The sequence below is a fragment of the Hyaena hyaena genome, unplaced genomic scaffold, assembly GCF_003009895.1.
Source record: "Hyaena hyaena isolate Hyena2069 unplaced genomic scaffold, ASM300989v1 scaffold_296, whole genome shotgun sequence".
Lineage (NCBI taxonomy): Eukaryota > Metazoa > Chordata > Mammalia > Carnivora > Hyaenidae > Hyaena > Hyaena hyaena.
In genome coordinates, this window is record NW_024080931.1 from 594,310 (window position 1) to 611,319 (window position 17,010).

Here is a 17,010-nt window from a genome sequence, read left to right on the forward strand (position 1 = left end):
ACTTGAGTAGTAGACAGTAGTGGGGGGCAGGTCAGCAGCAGGGCTTTCCGGTAACATTGTAAATGTTATCCAAGCTGGACCCCGGGAGGTCAGGTACTTCACGCAATGCCTTCAGGGGTTACATGCTGCAGCCCGGGGTGCAGCCACTTCCAAGGCGGAGCTGCGGCCGCTGCGGGACTTTGAACTGTGTAGCAGTTTACCAGGAGGTGGTCCACACGCCCTGCCCTGGATCCATCTCCTACACACATTGGTTTGCAAGCTGCAGAATGGTCCAGAATTCTGTATCCAGAAACCCATGTTACGGACACAAACCCAGAGACCAGGGTCGTGTGGTTTCTCTAAGATCACGCATCTGGGTCAAGGCACACAGAAAGGTGGCCCTGAAAAGGAGAAAAGGACATCTTTGGATAGGGACAGATCCACACTGGCAGAAAAGAGTCGTCAGTGAGGATGTGAATCTCTTCCGGGAGGCTTTCAATTCTCACGGGACTATACTCCTACATTCCTCATGTAGTTAAAATTTAACATTCAAGATGGGAAGTAGTAACTGCCCCAAGGAACTCCCTTTCCAGTGGGAAAAACAAACGGGCATTTAATCGTGGTGACAAGTGTATCCAAGGTGCAATAATGGAGGGGTTCCCGCCCCCCACGGATCTTTTGTTCCGCTTCTTCCAAGTTTATCCTCTAAGCCAGTAAACTCCAGGTGTTCAGATTTCACAGATTCTGAAATTTTATTTTAAATTAGAGGACCTAAATAGGTTGTCAACTTCCTTATTTTGTGTAGGGAGGCTTTTTTCTATGCCATCTATTACGTCAACATCTGAACAATTGTAGAATCCAGACGGGAGGAATATTCTAGGGCTCCCCATACAATCCCACTTTTCTGTTTGAAGGTTTGCATAATGAAATGTCAGGAGAAAAGCATAATTGTTGCCATTTAATTAAAAAATGTCCTATGCAAAGTGGGAAGGCAACACTCAAGAGTTTTCAAATGGACAAATTCACATGGGGATAAATCACCTGGGTTTTCTCCAAGTCTCTGCCGACAGGTGTGCATCCCCTGAAAGGCTGGTACCGGGAGCCACACTGGCGTCTCTTCTTGAACAAGCCAGGGGCAGGGCTCTGCACCAGCCTCAGCCTGAGAGACAGAGACAGAATCCCAAGCAGACTCCGCAGCGCAGAGCACCACGTGGGGCCCAAACCCGTGAACCGTAAGATCATGACTTGAGCCAAAACCAAGAGTCAGACGGAGCCACCCAGGCTTTTTTTTTTTTTTTTTTTACACAGCCAGGCCAGCACCTTGATTTTAGACTTTCTACTTTTTTAATTTTTTACTGTTTATTTTTGAAAGAGAGAGAAACAGAGCATGAGCAGGGGAGGAGCAGAGAGAGAGAGGGAGACACAGAATCCGAAGCAGGCTCTAGGTTCCGATCTGTCAGCACAGAGCCCGATGCGGGGCTCGAACCCAAAAACGGTGAGTCGAAGTCGGACGCTTAACTGACTGAGCCACCCAGGCACCCCAACAACTCCTTTTTCGAAGTACATTCAGAGGAGGAATCCTAATGTACCATTTCACTCCAAGCATGCATGACACTAGACGTACGTGTAGATTTCACATTTTTGAACACACGCGCAAATATGCACACACCAGACCACCGCTCACATCTGTTTGTTTACTAAGGTGCTAGACAAAGTGGTAACTCGATAAATGAACGGAAGTGAGCAGAAAGCCGGCACAAGGGAGCATGTGCAACCCTGTCCTCGCTGCCTTCAGATCATACATAAATGTGCACGCCCCGCCTTGCTGTATCCTTGGCCAAGCCACATGATCTCATACCTCAGTAGCAAGAAGTGCTGAGACACAGAGGTGCACAAATAAAACCTGAATGTGTGAACCCCCAGGGAGCCAGGTTAGGTCTTTAGACTTTTTTTTTTTTTTTTTTTTTGCCATATATTGTTTCCAAATGTTCCAAAGGGATCATGAGCCGATTTTATAACCTGGAGTGGAAGAAAAGAAGGTACCAGCTTTACGTTAAAAACCCAACAAGGGGCATGTGGGTGGCTCAGTACGTTAAGCATCAGACTCTTGGTTTCTTGAGCTCAGGTCATGGTTGATGGGTTTGAGCCCCACATCGGGCTCTTGGAGCCTGCTTGGGATTCTCTTTCTCTCAAAATAAATAAGCTGAAAAAAATTATTAAAAAAAAAAAGTCGACCAGGGGCGCCTGGGTGGCTTAGTCGGTTAAGCGTCTGACTTTCGCTTGGATCATGATATCACGGTTCGTGGGTTCGAGCCCTGCGTCGGGCTCTGTGCTGACTGCCGGCTCAGAGCCTGGAGCCTGTTTCAGAGTCTGTGTCTCCCTCTCTCTCTGACCCTCCCCTGCTCACGCTGTCTCTCTCTCTCTCTCCTAGAAATAAAAATAAAAATAAATTAAAATAAATTAAAAAAAAGTCGACCAGGTGGGGGCAATCAGTTAAGCGTCTGACTCTTGATCTCAGCTTAGGCCATGATCTCATGACTCATGGGTTCGAGCCCCAAGTCGGGCTTTGCACTGACAGCATGCAGAGCCTGCTTGAGATTCTCTCTGCCCCTCCTCCCACTTGCACATAAACTTTCTCCCAAAATAAATAAATAACTTGAAAAAAAAATCACAATAAAGTCAAGCAGGTGTATTTAAAAAGATGGCTAGGGGCACCTGGGGGCTCAGTTGGTAAAGCGTCCAACTTTGGCTCAGGTCATGACATCATGGTTCGTGGGTTTGAGCCCTGTGTCAAGCTCTGTGCATATAGCTCAGAGCCTGGAGCCTGTTTCAGATTCTGTGTCTCCCTCTCTCTCTGCCCTTCCTCTGCTCACGCTGCCTCTCTTTCTCTCAGAAAGAAATAAAACATTTTTTTTAATTTAAAAACATTTTTTAATGTTTTATTTTTAAGAGAGAGAGAGAGACAGTGTGAGCAGGGGAGGGTCAGAGAGAGAGGGAGTCACAGACTGAAACAGGCTCCAGGCTCTGAGCTGGCAGTCAGCACAGAGCCCGACGCGGGGCTCGAACCCACGAACCGTGAGATCATGACCTAAGCGAAAGTCGGACGCTTAACCGACTAAGCCACCCAGGCGCCCCAGAAATAAAACATTTAAAAAAAATTCTTTTTTAACAAAAAGATGGCTAATCCACATAGTGGAATATTATTCAGCCTTAAAAGGAGACAAAAAAAAAAAAAAAAAGGAGACAGAATGTGTTCCCATGTGAAGACAAGAACACACGGTGCTCAGGGAGGGAACCAGACACGAGGCCACGCGGGGTGTGAGTCCACATGCGTGACACATCCAGCACAGGCTCCTCCACGGATGGGAAGGGGTTCGTGGGGCTCATGCCAGGGGTGGGGGACGGGGTTCTTTTTTAGGGTGAAGAATGTTCTGGAACTAGAGGAAATGGTCGCACAACTCCGAACACACTAAAAACGAGTTACCTGTACACTCTCAACAGGGGAACGTGAGGGTGACGGGAGGTGTATTGGAGTCTGGTGGTTACATAACAGCAGAAACGAAACCAGGAGAGGACGCGCCTCACGTGGGGTCACTTCTGCACGGCGGTTCCACAGACATACTTTTCTGGGGTTTGTGGTTTTTTTAAGAGATGTTGTCCTTAACTTTTAAAATGAGAGAAGCGTCCACAGAAAGCCACAAATCTCTGTGAACCCACCTCCGTGTGCTCTGCCCCTGGGTGGGGCCAGCCGGGGGCCGGCTGTGCCATTTCCTCTGCATGTTCACACTTGACATCTGATGTGGATTCATACACCACGGAAAGGACCCATTCAAGAAGTGTACAACTCAAAGGACTTGGGTGCATCCACAGAGGGGTGCAGTCTCAGCAAACTGAGAACATTCTCCTCGCCCCACGAGGCAGCCCTGCCCCTTCAACTCTCTGCCCCACCCCCACCCGGCACAATTTCAAGGGCACACCTGACATACTTCAAGGACCAAAAGGGGCAGAACATTTTCCCGGCGAGCAAGTCAGATCTGCCCGCTTCTCCCTGCGTCAACAGAAGGGACAGGGAGGAGGCCGATGGGAACTGGCCCCCCCTGCAGAATTCAGCTGCGCCCTTCCCTGCAAGTCAACTATTGAATCCACCCCGTCCTTGACCTTGACTTCCACTGGAGACAGAGAGCTGTCAGGTCGTCAGTAGCCCCCTGGCACCCAGATGTCCCCAGGCCTGCAGAGACCGCACTAGGATCGTGGGACTTCAGGCCACGCGCCTAACGGACAGGGTGGCTGTCCATTTCCTCCTGTGTAAAAGGGGACAGAACCACTCACCTCGGGGAGCGGGGAGCGAGCCCTGGTGCCAAGCCGGAAGGCGGGACTGGGCCCCTCGGCTTGGCGGCCCCGTGAAATCCCGGGCCCAACCACGTCACACGCCTTGGCATCAAGCGTGTCCTCTCCTCCGGGGACAGAGGATACCACCTCCCAGGCCTGTGTCCCGGAGCCTCGAGACGAGAACATGAAATGCCGGGACCCAAAGACGTCCCTGCAGGAAGATGGCAAAACCCCTCGCCGACAGAAGACACGACCCCGTACATCTGTAAAAGGCATTTATTCCGAGAACCTAAAATTTGGACAAAGAATATTGAACTGCTTAGAAAAAGCCTACACAGGATTTTGTTGTTTCTTCCTAATACAGTAACAACCTAATAAAAGGAAAAAAGAAAGACTTTTTAAAACAATACCACTCCAGTTTGTCTGCAGATATGGGATTTAAAATATTCCTGTTCTATTGAGGTAAAAGCTGCAAACTTTGGTAAAGTTAGAAAAATTAACAAATCATTCCCCAAAAAAATACAAAAAAGAAAAAAAAAAAAACAAAACCATGAAACACAACCAAATCCTAAGTTATAGCTTTCTTGGTACATATACAATAACTACAAAAAAAATTTCATTCAGAAAAAAGTACTTAAAAAAAATTCCCTCTTAGAATTCTCAATCGGGGAGTTGAAAATTCAGCGGGAAGGATGGACAAGGGTGAAACTGGCCCCGCACACTCGGCCGGTGTCGGGAAGAGCAGGGTAACCACAGTTTCAGGACCTGGTGGCATATTCTCAACAAGTCAGTGCTACGAGGGGGGCCCACGTTTACAACAAAAGACAAGACCCAAAGGCACTTGAACATGGCTTCGAACGTTCGCTTCCGCGGTGCGCCACGCGAAACGCCGCACTCGGCCGCTCGCCCAGCCTTGCGCAGAAGGGTCCAGAGGCGGCGGCTTCGAGCGGCTTCTGCCCGCTTACCCCCGGGAGAGGAAGCTCAGCGCGCGGGGCTGCCGTGAGAAAGCGAACTTAGGGGGTGGCTTTGGGGCCGGAGGGGACTTTTCGTCTTCTCGCCACCTTCCCCGTGGGTGACGGCAGGGCCGGCCACACCCGGGCCACCAGCAGGCACCGCGGTCAGGGAGATGCACTCGCTTTCAACGTCGGAGGCCAAACTCAGGCACCTTGAAAAAGATTGTTCTGGGCGCCTGGGCGCCTTCTTGCTCGGCGGCGGCGGGAACTTCTGGGAACCTGGCGCCGGGAACACAAGCAGCCTTCACGCCAAGGCGTTTTGAATTCCATCTTCGGAAAGAAAAACTTTTTTTGTTTGTTTTTTTGCTGATAAACTGCAGGCTTTGTATTTTTTTAAAACCAAAATACAACACTGAGAAGTCCAACTTTCTTTCCTTCTTTCTTCGAGCCGTAATACAAACTCCGGAAAACACATAGGTTAAAAAAAAATAAAACCGGGAAGACAAGGCTTTTTAGGGAGTGGAGGAAAAACTACCTGTTTAAGTTAAGCCCACTAAAAACAGAGGGGACAAAGACCCCTGGGACACGTTTCTTTGAAAAAAAAACTACTGGCGAGAAGCGTCGGAGCATCACCGGCCGCTGCCGTAGCCGGGGAAGAGCTGGTTGAGGACGGCCTGCAGCGGCTGGTTCACCTGCATGGCGTAGCTGCGGCCAAGGTCATAGCGGCAGGCCGGGCAGCTGAACACCTGCGCCCTGAAGGACCTGTCCAGGCAGTCCTGCAAGACAGAGGGAGGGGGTGAGCAGCACTGTCCCAGGCAGCCACCCGCGTCCCTGACGACAGAGTGAGCATCAATTACCTACTTCTCACAGCGTCCAGAGGCCTCTCCTGACCATGCGTCTCACTTTCTACCTCCAGCCTGACCGCCCTGGGGCCCCTCAAAGACCCGGAGCTCACCCTGGCCTCCAGGCCCTGGCACTTAGGTCGCGCTGCCAATCAGGCCTGCCCTCTGGCTCTCCCGTCACTCATGCCTCAGCTCAAGTCACCTCCTCGGAGGACCCTTCCCGGATGACCCTTGCGTATCATAAGCGGCCCCACCCTTTTTTAGGGGGAGGAGGGAGCAGAGAGAGAGGGGGACACAGAATCTGAAGCGGGCTCTGCAGCGTCTGCACGGAGCCGGATGCTGGGCTCAAACTCACCAACCAGGAAATCACGAGCTGAGCCAAAGCCAGACGCTCAACCGAGCCACCCAGGTGCCCCTCACCCTACCTGTCTTCACATGGCACCTTCCCTCTCCAGGAATCATCTACTAATGTCCTCGTGTGACACAGACTAGACACTCCCCACCAGCACCAAGCACAGGACCACCGCACACAGTGCATGTCCCACAAACCGGAGCCGAGGGCAAGACAGGGGGAAAGGCAGGCTCGCTGGCTCACAGCCAGACTTCCGGCTTCAAACTCAATTCTCAGCAGAGCAGCCCCCGGAGCAGAAAGCCGAGTGGGGAGAGCCACCCGCCCTCAGAAACAGCCGGGCGCCGCGTCAACCGGAGGCAGCCTGCTGGTGCCACGGCACATCTGCCGCGTGCAGGCCGTGGCCTCTTCTGAGTTGTGAGACTCCTGAATCCTGTCCACTAAAGTCTACGGCCTGGACTCCAGGGGCGAAAGGCAGTTCTTTCTGCTCAATATGACCGAGATTCAGCTCCACATTCAAAAATCTGGTCATGGACCCCTGTATCATTCACAGAAGCCAGACATAGAGGACACGCCCTGTGTGACCCCACAGGGGGTCCCTAGAGGCAGCCCGTCCACAGAGAGAGAGAGAAGACGGTGGGAGCTGGGGGTGGGACAGGGGGTGCGGCAGGGGGCGGCAGGGGGAGGGGGGCACACCATCCCTCTGGTACCGGTAACCCCCCCCGCCCTGCCCACAGCCGCCCCGCTCACCTTGCACACGTTATGCTGGCACACGGTCGTGATGGGACGAAACACCAGCTCCTGGCAGCAAATGCACTGGAACGTCTCCTCCACTTTGCTAAGAAACTTCTGAAACTGGAGGAAGGAGAGCGTGTGAGCCGACCCCACTGCTGCCCGTGCCAGAGCGGCAGCTCCCCACAGGCGTACCCACGTGGGGCGGCGGCAGCGGTCGCCCACGTCACGCGAGGAAGCCGAGGCCCGGAGAGGTGGGCTGTGCCCAGGCCACACCAGCTGCGGGTCCGGAGCGGGCTTGACAGCGGCCCTGCGGGGATGCATCTCCTCCGTCGACAGAGCTCGGAGGCCAGGGGCGGGGGGACCCAGATGGGCCAGGCAGGCGCAGGAACGCCCCAGCAGAGCCGGGGAGGGGCCGGCCCGGAAGGCTCCACGGGGAAGGGGACTTGGAGGGCGCATGGCCAGCTGAGTCACGGCCCGCAGGGCGCCACATGTGAATCCTAGGACTTGTGCGTGTCACCTCGTGAGGCTGATGGCGTTTGCAGATGGGGTTACGGACCCGGAGACTGGACACCATCCTGAGTGATCCAGGTGGCCCAATGTCATCACAAGGGTCCCTGAGAGAGGGAGGCGGAGGCCGAGACCGGGTGCTGGAGCCAAAGACGCGGCGCCCCAGATGCTGGGAGGCCTGGGAAATGGGTCCGCCCTGGGCCCCAGAAGAGCCAGCCCGGCCCACACCTGGCTGTACAGATTCGTGTCGTTTGGACTTCCAGCTGTGCGGTCGTGTTCCCGGCTGCCCCAGGGGTTCCGTGCACAAGCACTGTGGGGAAGGTCCTTGAAGCTGAGGGAACCATGAGGGCAAAGGCCTCAAGGCAGGATGGCTGGGACCCAGAGAGCCTGGGCAGCTCAGCCGGTTATGCATCTAACTTGAACCCACCCGTCGAGCCTGCTGGGGATGCTCTCCTTCCCTTGCTCTCTGCCCCCACTCACTCACTCTCAAACAAATTCGGGGCACCTGGGTGGCTCAGTGGGTTAAGTGTCCGACTTCATCTCAGGTCATGATCTCATGGTTCGTGGGTTTGAGCCCCGCATCGGGCTCTGGGCTGAAGCTCGGAGCCTAGAATCCTCTTCTGATTCTGTGTCTCCCTCTCTCTCTCCCCCTCCCCCACTCATACTCTGTCTCTCTGTCTCAAAAATGGATACACTATGAAAAAAATTTTTTAGTGGCGCCTGGGTGGCTCAGTCAGTTAAGCGTCTTACTTAGGCTCAGGTCATGATCTCACAGTTCAAGGATTCGAGCCGTGTCGGGCTCTGTGCTGGCACCTCAGAGCCTGGAGCTGCTTCGGATTCTGTGTCTCCCTCTCTCTCTGCCCCTCCCCTGCTCACACGGTCTCTCTCTCTCAGTAATAAAACATTAAAAAAAAATTTTTTTTTAAATAAATAAACTCAAAAAAAAAAAAAAAAGGACCTCCGAGTCCACAGGCAGGCTCGGACGGTACCTGCCAGGCTCCAGAGTGAGGCGTGGGCAGTGGTCCGAGGCCACCGAGCGGCTCCCTGGCGGCGACGAGTCCGTGCCACTCACCACACTCAGGACGATGCAAAGGCAGGCCTGCTTCAGAGGCCGCTGAGCGGGCCGAGCGCAGGGCGCCCTCGTGAGCAGCGGTCCAGCGCGCAGGATGGCGCCCCAGGCAGGAAAGCTGGGGGCGGCCAGGGCCACCGAAGCGGAGGCACCGCCACGTCCACGTGCAGGGCAGCGGACAACCCGGGGCGGCCCCCCCACCTCCACCTCAGGAAGGACGACGTCCTGCCACCACGTGGACAGATCTGGAGGACACTGCGCGGCGACAGAAGCCGGACACAGAGGACACGTCCCGCGTGACCCCACTCACAGGGGGTCCCTAGAGGCGTCCCGTCCACAGAGACGGAGAGTGGATGATGGGAGCCGGGGGTGGGGCGAGGGCGGGGAGTCCGTGTTTCGTGGGGACCCGGTCTCTGTCTGCAGAGGTGGAAAGTTCTGGAGATGGATGGTCACGGCGGCGGCTGCACAGCGAGGAGCGTGCTTGGTGCCGCTGAGCCGTGCCCCGAACGCAGGGACGACGGGGAACCCTCTCCATCCGCCACATCAGCAGGGATGGGGGCGGGGCCACTCACCGGGCCGTCTTTGAGCGACTTCAGGATCTCGCTCCACAGCTTAGCGTTGCTCTCGTCCTCCTTGATGAGGCTGCTCTGCTGGGCCGTGAGGCTGTAGGGCTCCACCTTGCTTTTCTTAGGGGTCCCTCGCGGGGACCCAGCCCCCGTCTTCCCGCCTGAGGGGACAGGGCCGAGCGGGTGAGGGGGACAGGGCCGAGCGGGCACGCGGCTGCCGCCCGCAGAGACACCCACCTCCGGACTTGCACTTGCGCTTGCCCTTGCCCTTCCTGGGGGGTGTGAGGTCCCCGTCCTCGTCAGCACCGTGCTCGGCCTCGGCCTCCCGCTTGCTGTTCTCCTTCTCCTTCTCCCTCCTGGCCCGCGCCTCCAGGTAGCCTTCCGGGTACTGCAAGGCGGCCAAGCGGGGCGGTGAGACGCGCAGAGTCCGGGGGCCCGGGGCGGCTGCGTCCGCCAGCGCCCCTTCGGCCACCTCGCCCCGTCGACATCCCGTCCCCGGGCCCCACTCTGGCCTCCAAGACTCCTCCCCGCGGCTCGGCCTCCGGGAGCCGCAGGCAAATAAACCTCCCGAGGAATGAAAGTGCTGCGGACGCAAGGTGCGCCTGACGGGGGCGCAGCTGCGGAGCAGGGGGAGGCACGGAGGGCGCCTCGCAGCAGATCCAGCAAGTGAGAGCGTCTACTTAGCACCCTCGCTACTGTTGTTAAAGGTTTCTTTCTGAGAGAGACCGAGCATGTGAGCGAGTGAGCGAGCGAGCGAGCGAGCGAGCGAGCGGGGGAGGGACAGAGCAAGAAAGGATCCGAAGCAGGCTCAGCACAGGTCCTGACGCAAGGCTGACCCACGACCCGTGGGATGAAGACCTGAGCAGAAGCCGGACGATCAGCCACCCGAGCCCCCCAGGGACCTTACGGTTTCCCTGAGAGGGGGGCAAACGCTTCCTGTGAGGCGCCAGGCCGCGGGATCTGCAGCTTGAGCCCAGAGAGCAACAGGCGGGCGCGACTGGGCCCCCGGAGAACTTCATTTACAACCAAATGGCCCTGAGGCCCTTACTCGCCAACCGCATTCAGAGCAGCCTGGGGCTCCCCTGCGGTCCCACAGGCACTACCGGGTGAGAGGCCCATGCCCGCGACACTGCCAGGCCCATGGGACTCCCCGGCGCTCTGGCGGGAGGCCGTCGCGCTTCCTTAGCAACGCGAACACTAAGTCACCAACACTCCGGGAGCGGGGGCTCCGTCCCCGGCTGTTCATCTCCCCGGTTCTAAGTCTCTGAAATTCTCCGAGGTACAAACATGTTCTAAAGTCGACTCTATGCTGACCGCCCTCCAGGGGAGATGCTCTCTGATCTCAGGAGCAATTAGGGTTCCTTAAATAGCCCCACGTGGCCTTCCCTACCGTGCAGCCGAGGCGCGCCCCGCCCCGGGTGAGCCCCGCCCCGGGTGAGCCCTCGGAGGTGGGAGCCCGGGCTGCTAGGCGGAGGCGAGCGGGTGCTCCGAGGGAGCCCTCCTCCCCTACATCACAGCCGCGGCGTGGGTTTGCTTGGAGGCCGCATGGAGCCCGGTGAAAAGGAAGAGACCAGCTTCCACGCACACGGCTCTGAGGAGGAAGCGTGGGTCTCCGCCCTCCAACCGTGAACACACAGCCTGCCCGCCCCCAAAACCCACCGAAGAGTCCGCAAGGTGCAGCCAGGTGCCCAGAGGTCATCTAAGATCATCGCAGAAAGCGGGGAGAGCTGCCGGCCGAGAAGGCAGGCCCAGCCGGCCGGGCCCGCGCCACCCAAGCTCCCCGAGGCGGGCCCTGCCCCCTCCCCAGCGGCCGGCCAGGAGACAAGGCCCCACGCGGGACAGTGCTTGCTGAGGCAGCCACGCGGCAGCCGACGGGTAGGGGCGGCAAGACGCACCTGCATGGTCAGCCCCAGCTTCTTGATGCGGTCCTTGCCCTCCTTCGTCCAGGGCCCGGGCTCGGCGTCATCCCTCCGCAGCAGGTAGCGCCACACCAGGAAGCCGGACTTCCCCTTCTCTGGCCAGTACCTCACAACCTGCGGGAAGCGCAGTCAAGGTCAGCCACGTCTGGGGCCGCACGGGGCCGCACGGGGCCGGACAGGGTCACTCACCTTGTAGATGCCGTCGTACCGGTTGCCCTCGGCGGGGGCGTATTTGCTGTGCTTCCGGCCCTTAACGTTCCGCACGACCCGCACAGGCTTCCCCGACCGCCAGTCCTTGGCCTCGGCCCCTTTGCGGTCGTTGATGGGGGCGCTGCAGTTCAGGGCCAGCGCCCTGCGGGGAGAGCGCGGCCCCGTGAGGGACAGGTCGTGTGGGGTCCCCCCAAAAAAGAGGCTCACTCTCTCCCCCCTAGGACCTGTGACTGACCTCTGGAAAGAGGGTGCTGCAGACGCGTCAAGGTCACAGATCAGAGTGGACTAGTGTGGCCCAAAATGTCCTCATGAAAAAAAGGTAATGGGGGGCGCCTAGGGAGCTCAGTCAGTTGAGTATCCGACTCCTGGTTTCGGCTCAGGTCACACACGTGATCTCACAGTTCAGGAGTTCGAACCCCAGGTCGGGTTCTGGGCAGACAGTGCAGAGCCTACTCGGGATTCTGTCTCTCTCGGGTCTCTCTGCCCCTCCCCCACTTGCTGTCTCTCTCAAAATAAATTTTGAAAGCTTTAAGAAAATTATTTTAAAAAGGAAAGGAAAGGGTAACGGAGGCACAGCACCCGGAGGAGAAGGCCACGTGAAGGAGGCAAAGGCTGGAGGGTCACACCCGCGAGCCACGGGACACAAGAGACCACCGGCGGCCACCAGCAGCCGGAAGACGCCGGTGGGGGGGGGGGAACAACCCCCACCGGCTTCACAGGAAGCGCGGCCCTGCCGACCCCTGGATTTCAGGGTTTGGCCTCGAGAAAGACACAAGAACAAATCCCTGTTGTTTAATAAACCCCCGTTCGCGGGGTTTCACGGCAGGAGCCGCAGGACATGAAGGCACCGCGGGGAGATGTGCGAACCCAGGCGGGGCCCGTGGGGCCGATGCAGCAAGGTGCACGGAGTCCCAGGACAAGCTGACCGGGGGTCAGGCTCAGCACAGACGCGCTTCCCACGGGACAACTGCAGAGAAGGGTGTCCAGCGCTCACCCTGCCTGCGAGCTCAGGGCGGGTGGCACGGTGGGCGCCTCTCCCGAGCAAGGGCCTCAGCCCCACCCACACCCAGATGCTCCACCACACAAGCAGCCGCTTGCAAAGCACACTCCCCCTTCTCGGAATTTAGTTATTTATCCCGCAATTTTGTCTATTTACTGAGGTTCCTTTATTAGAGAGAGAGAGAGAGGAGAGAGAAAGTGTATGCCCACAAGCAGAGGAGGAACAAGGAGAATCCCAAGCAGGTTCCACGTCACCAGCGCAGAGCCCGACGCAGGACTCGAACACACGAACCTCAAGATCATGACTTAGCTGAAGTCAGATGCTAAACCGACTGAGCCCCCCAGGCGCCCCCGATTTTGCAGTTTTAGATACTGGTCTGATAAATGTCACTACGTATAGGGGAGCCAGGGTGGCTCGGTCAGTTAAGCGTCTGACTTCCACTCAGGTCATCTCGTGGTTCGTGGGTCTGAGCCCCGCGTCGGGCTCTGTGCTGACAGCTTGAAGCCTAAAGCTGCTTCAGATTCCGTGTCTCCCTCTCTCTCTGACCCTCCCGTGCTCACGCGCTCTCTCTCTCTCTCAGAAATAAATAAAACGTTAAAAAAAAAGTTGACTCTTGATTTCAGCTTAGGTCATGATCTTGCATGAATTCAATCGTGAATTCAAGCCCCACATCAGGCTCTGTGCCGACACTGGCGAGCCTGCTTGGAATGGTCTCCCCCTCTCTGTTCCCCATCCCCACTGACACACGCTCACTCGCGCTCTCTCTCTCTCAAGATAAATAAAAATAAACTTTAAAAATAAAATCTTGAAAACATACGTGGGTCACTATGTGTAAAATTTTCATGCTCTTGTGTCTTACAAACACATTTTCAAAGTAGAATTAGAGTCCTGGGAAAGAACTTTTTTTTAAATTTTTTTTTTTAATTTATTATTTCTAGGAGAGAGAGAGAGGGAGAGAGACCGCGCGAGCAGGGGCGGGTCAGAGAGAGAGGGAGTCACAGACTGAAACAGGCTCCAGGCTCTGAGCTGGCAGTCAGCACAGAGCCCGACGCGGGGCTCGAACCCACGAACCGCAAGATCATGACCTAAGCGAAAGTCGACGCTTAACAGACTAAGCCACCCAGGCGCCCCAAGAACATTTTTCCTTTTAAAGGAGAACGGTTTTTGTTTTTTGGTTTTATTTTTGAGAAAGAGCATGAGCGGGGGAGGGGCAGAGAGAGGGGGAGACACAGAATCTGAAACAGGCTCCAGGCTCTGAGCTGTCAGCACAGAGCCTGAGACGAGACTCGACTCCACAAACCGTGAGATCATGACCTGAGCCCAAGTCGGACACTAAACCAACTGAGGCCCCCAGGCACCTCAAAAAAGAACATTTTCAAGGCTCTCCATATGTAAAGAACTTTCTGGGACGACGGCACCCATTTGTATTTTTCTTTTTTGAGAGAGAGACAGAGTACAAGTGAGTGAGGCGCAGACAGAGAGAGAGAGAATCCCACAAGGGGCAGTGAAAGAGGGAGGAAAAGTGGGGGAGAGAGGGAGAGGGAGAGAAAATCCCAAATCGAGTGTACCCAATATGAGGCTCGAACTCATGAACCACAAGACCAAGACCTAAGCCAAAGTCAGCTGCTTAAACGGACCGAGTCACCCAGCCCCCCCCCCCATTTGTATTTCTACCAACAGTGGAATACTCATCTAGGTCTTGACATTTCTCAACGTTTTAGAGGTTTTGGCCAATTTTACAAGGAAAACTAACAGGATCTTACCATTGCTTCAATTTGTATTTCTTTGATTACAACACTGAGTACATTTTCATGGTCATGAGGGATCTGCCTTTCTCTTGCGAATGATTTAGGTCATTTGCCTGTCCCTAGTAGCTTTTCTCATTGGTTTGAAACAGCTCTTTATGTCTTAAAACACAACCATCACGTATCACGTGTGTAGCAGACCTCTCCCCCAAACAGTCCTCTGCCTTTCCATTCTACCGTATGGGTGTTATTGATACAATTTATAACATATAGGCCATCACATCTCTTTTTCTTCAGTTTCATGATGTTTTTGTGCTGACAAAGTCAGTCCCCAACCTTCAGTCTGGAGTCAGCGATCTCTGGCCCGCTACTTGGTTTTGCAAATAAAGTTTTACTGAAATACATGCATGCGTATTCACTTACATGGGCCCTGTGGCTGCTTTCGTGCCACGAGAGTAGCATCGCATGGTTACAACAGAGACTGTGGGGCTCAAAAAGCCAAAGAGACCTAGTACGTGGCCTTCGATGGAAAAACTTCGCTTTAACGCATCTGAAGGACTTCAGCAAACAGAAAGGACAAGCCGGTGTTTGCCATCCCTACAGTCTACCACACTCTTGTAGGGGAGGGGAGAGGGAGATAGAGAGAAAGGGAGACCGGATCCGAAGCAGGCTCGTTACTGACAGCAGAGAGCCTGACCAATGCGGGGCTTGAACTCGGAACTGTGAGATCATGACCTGGGTTGAAGGTGGCTTAACCCAGTGAGCCACTCAGGTGCCCCTCCGGCACACTCTTACTGGGACTCTAACCTCCTCGCCAGGACACCCCAAAACAGAACCAAACCCCGCCCCGTGCAGCCGCCAGAGGATGAGGCAGAAGCACGCTGGCAGAGAAACAAAAGCCGCTTCCACAAACCTGTTCGTGTTTGTGAGCTTCTGGTCACAAGACTGTTCTGCGGTCCGCTTGTTGCCGGAAAGATCTCGACCACCACTGCCCGTGTACGTGAAAGAATTCCCGTGGTCCTGAAACAGAGGACAGCCTGAGCCCTCCACACACAGGGGAGGAGACTCCACCGAAAACGAGCCCACACACACCTGTCAGGATGTCCGCGGCCAAGGACACAGAAAATGACACACGCAGACAAGGACATGGAGAAACCGGGACGCCGGGGGGGAACCAGTAAGGACGCAAACTGGCGCAGCCACGTGGAAAATAGCACGAAGCTTCCTCAAAAATTTATAAACAAAATGACCGCACAATGTGGCAGTCCCTCATCAGGTCTACACCCGAGAGAAAACCGGGCAGGCCCACTTCCGGGTCCACCCCCGCCGAGAACTGAAAACAGGGTCTCGAGATGTCAGCACAGCCACGTTCAGAGCAGCAGGATTCACAATAGCTGAACCTGGAAACAACCCAAGCGTCCCTGACGGACGAAGGATTCAGTGTGTCCATCTGCACGCCGGATGTGACCGGGCCTCGGGAAGGGGGGACGTCCTGCCACCTGCCACCCTGTGGATGGACCCAAAGGACACTGTGCACTGTGACAGGAACCAGACACAGGACACGTCCTGTGTGACCCCAGCACAGGGGGTCCCCAGAGGCGTCCCGTCCACAGAGACAGAGAGTAGACGGTGGGAGTCGGGGAGTCTGCGCCTCATGGGGACAGAATCTCAGTTTGGGGACATGGAAGGTTCTGGAGACAGATGGGGGGGCGGCTGCACAGAGCGTGCTTGGTGCCACGGAGCCATGCACCTGAAGACGGTGACGACGGCAAGTTTACGTGCACTTCCTGCACTTTTTTTTAAGAAACTGGAACACGCCCCCCCACTCACCACGTCGTCCTCGTATCCGCCCGCCAGGACCAGCGAGTAAGCCCCGTCGTTGCTCCGGCCGTGGATGCCCGCCACGTGAGGCCGGTGGACCCCCGACTCACTGACCTGCAAACACCAGCAACACATGAACGGCATCTCTGGGCCTGGCTGCCGTGGAGACGCCTGACCCGCACCCCTCGCTCCCTCCCACTCTCAAAGCCGGCGGCGGGGCTCTTCTGCCCAAGGCGTCCTCACCCCTGTGAGAGCCTGTCCCCCACCCCCCGCGTCTGGCCTGAAGCCCAGCCCTGGCACCTGCCCTCGGGGTGGCCCTCGCCCAGCGGCCTGTGAGGGCACAGAACCCGTCGGCCGAGCCCCAGAGCCTGGGAGGTGGGGGTACCTGGACTCGGAACCTCCACATGGTGCCCACGGGGATGCCCGGGATGGGGCCGTAGTGGTTGGACGGGACGATGGTGCACTCCTTGGTGCGGCCCACGCATGCCATGCCCTGCGCGTCCAGAAGCAGAGGGGAGAGCGGTGTGAGCGCCCGTGGAGCGGGGAGGGCGGCAGGGGTGCGGGGCACGGGGCCGCCTCACCTTGCCCCAGTCCCGCTGTGAGGAGGACGTGGCCGACGCCATCTTCGCCTTCTTCTTGCTCTCTTTCAGCTTCTCCCCCGCCAGCACCACCTCGCTGGCGTCGTTGCGACACTCAGGGCAGTACCTGTGACGGCAGGGACGTCACCCCCTGCCCACGCCGGCCCCCCGACTCCCTGCCGTCCTGCACCGGGCGGGGGGGGCGGGGATGCCATTTAAACTTAACTTCCTGAACACGAAACGAGAAGTCGAGCTCATGTGTGGCCAGTGACCCCACTGGGCGTCGCAGCACGAGAACACCCCCCTCGCCACAGGGCGCACTGCTGCACGGTCCCTCTCCTCGGGAATCTGAGCAGCCTCCGCACCAGGCGAGTAAATCCAGCTGCGACCCGGGACACACCGGGGAAA

General features: G+C 56.5%; 1 protein-coding gene across 3 annotated transcripts in view; it reads right to left on the minus strand.

Annotated features, from left to right (window-relative positions):
• Window positions 1–4,569: 4,569 nt before the first annotated feature.
• UHRF1 (ubiquitin like with PHD and ring finger domains 1) overlaps window positions 4,570–17,010 on the minus strand; it is a 35,501-nt gene continuing 23,060 nt past the window's right edge. For all 3 annotated transcript variants that reach the window (XM_039247561.1, XM_039247563.1, XM_039247562.1), the window contains exons 8-17: window positions 16,606–16,729; window positions 16,410–16,517; window positions 16,034–16,138; window positions 15,117–15,223; window positions 11,438–11,600; window positions 11,225–11,362; window positions 9,567–9,717; window positions 9,336–9,490; window positions 7,203–7,307; window positions 4,570–6,037 (exon numbers count right to left, since the gene is read on the minus strand). In XM_039247561.1, coding sequence (XP_039103492.1) covers window positions 5,891–6,037; window positions 7,203–7,307; window positions 9,336–9,490; window positions 9,567–9,717; window positions 11,225–11,362; window positions 11,438–11,600; window positions 15,117–15,223; window positions 16,034–16,138; window positions 16,410–16,517; window positions 16,606–16,729 — 1,303 coding nt within the window. In that variant the 3' untranslated portion in view covers window positions 4,570–5,890. The remainder of the gene's footprint in view (window positions 6,038–7,202; window positions 7,308–9,335; window positions 9,491–9,566; window positions 9,718–11,224; window positions 11,363–11,437; window positions 11,601–15,116; window positions 15,224–16,033; window positions 16,139–16,409; window positions 16,518–16,605; window positions 16,730–17,010) is intronic.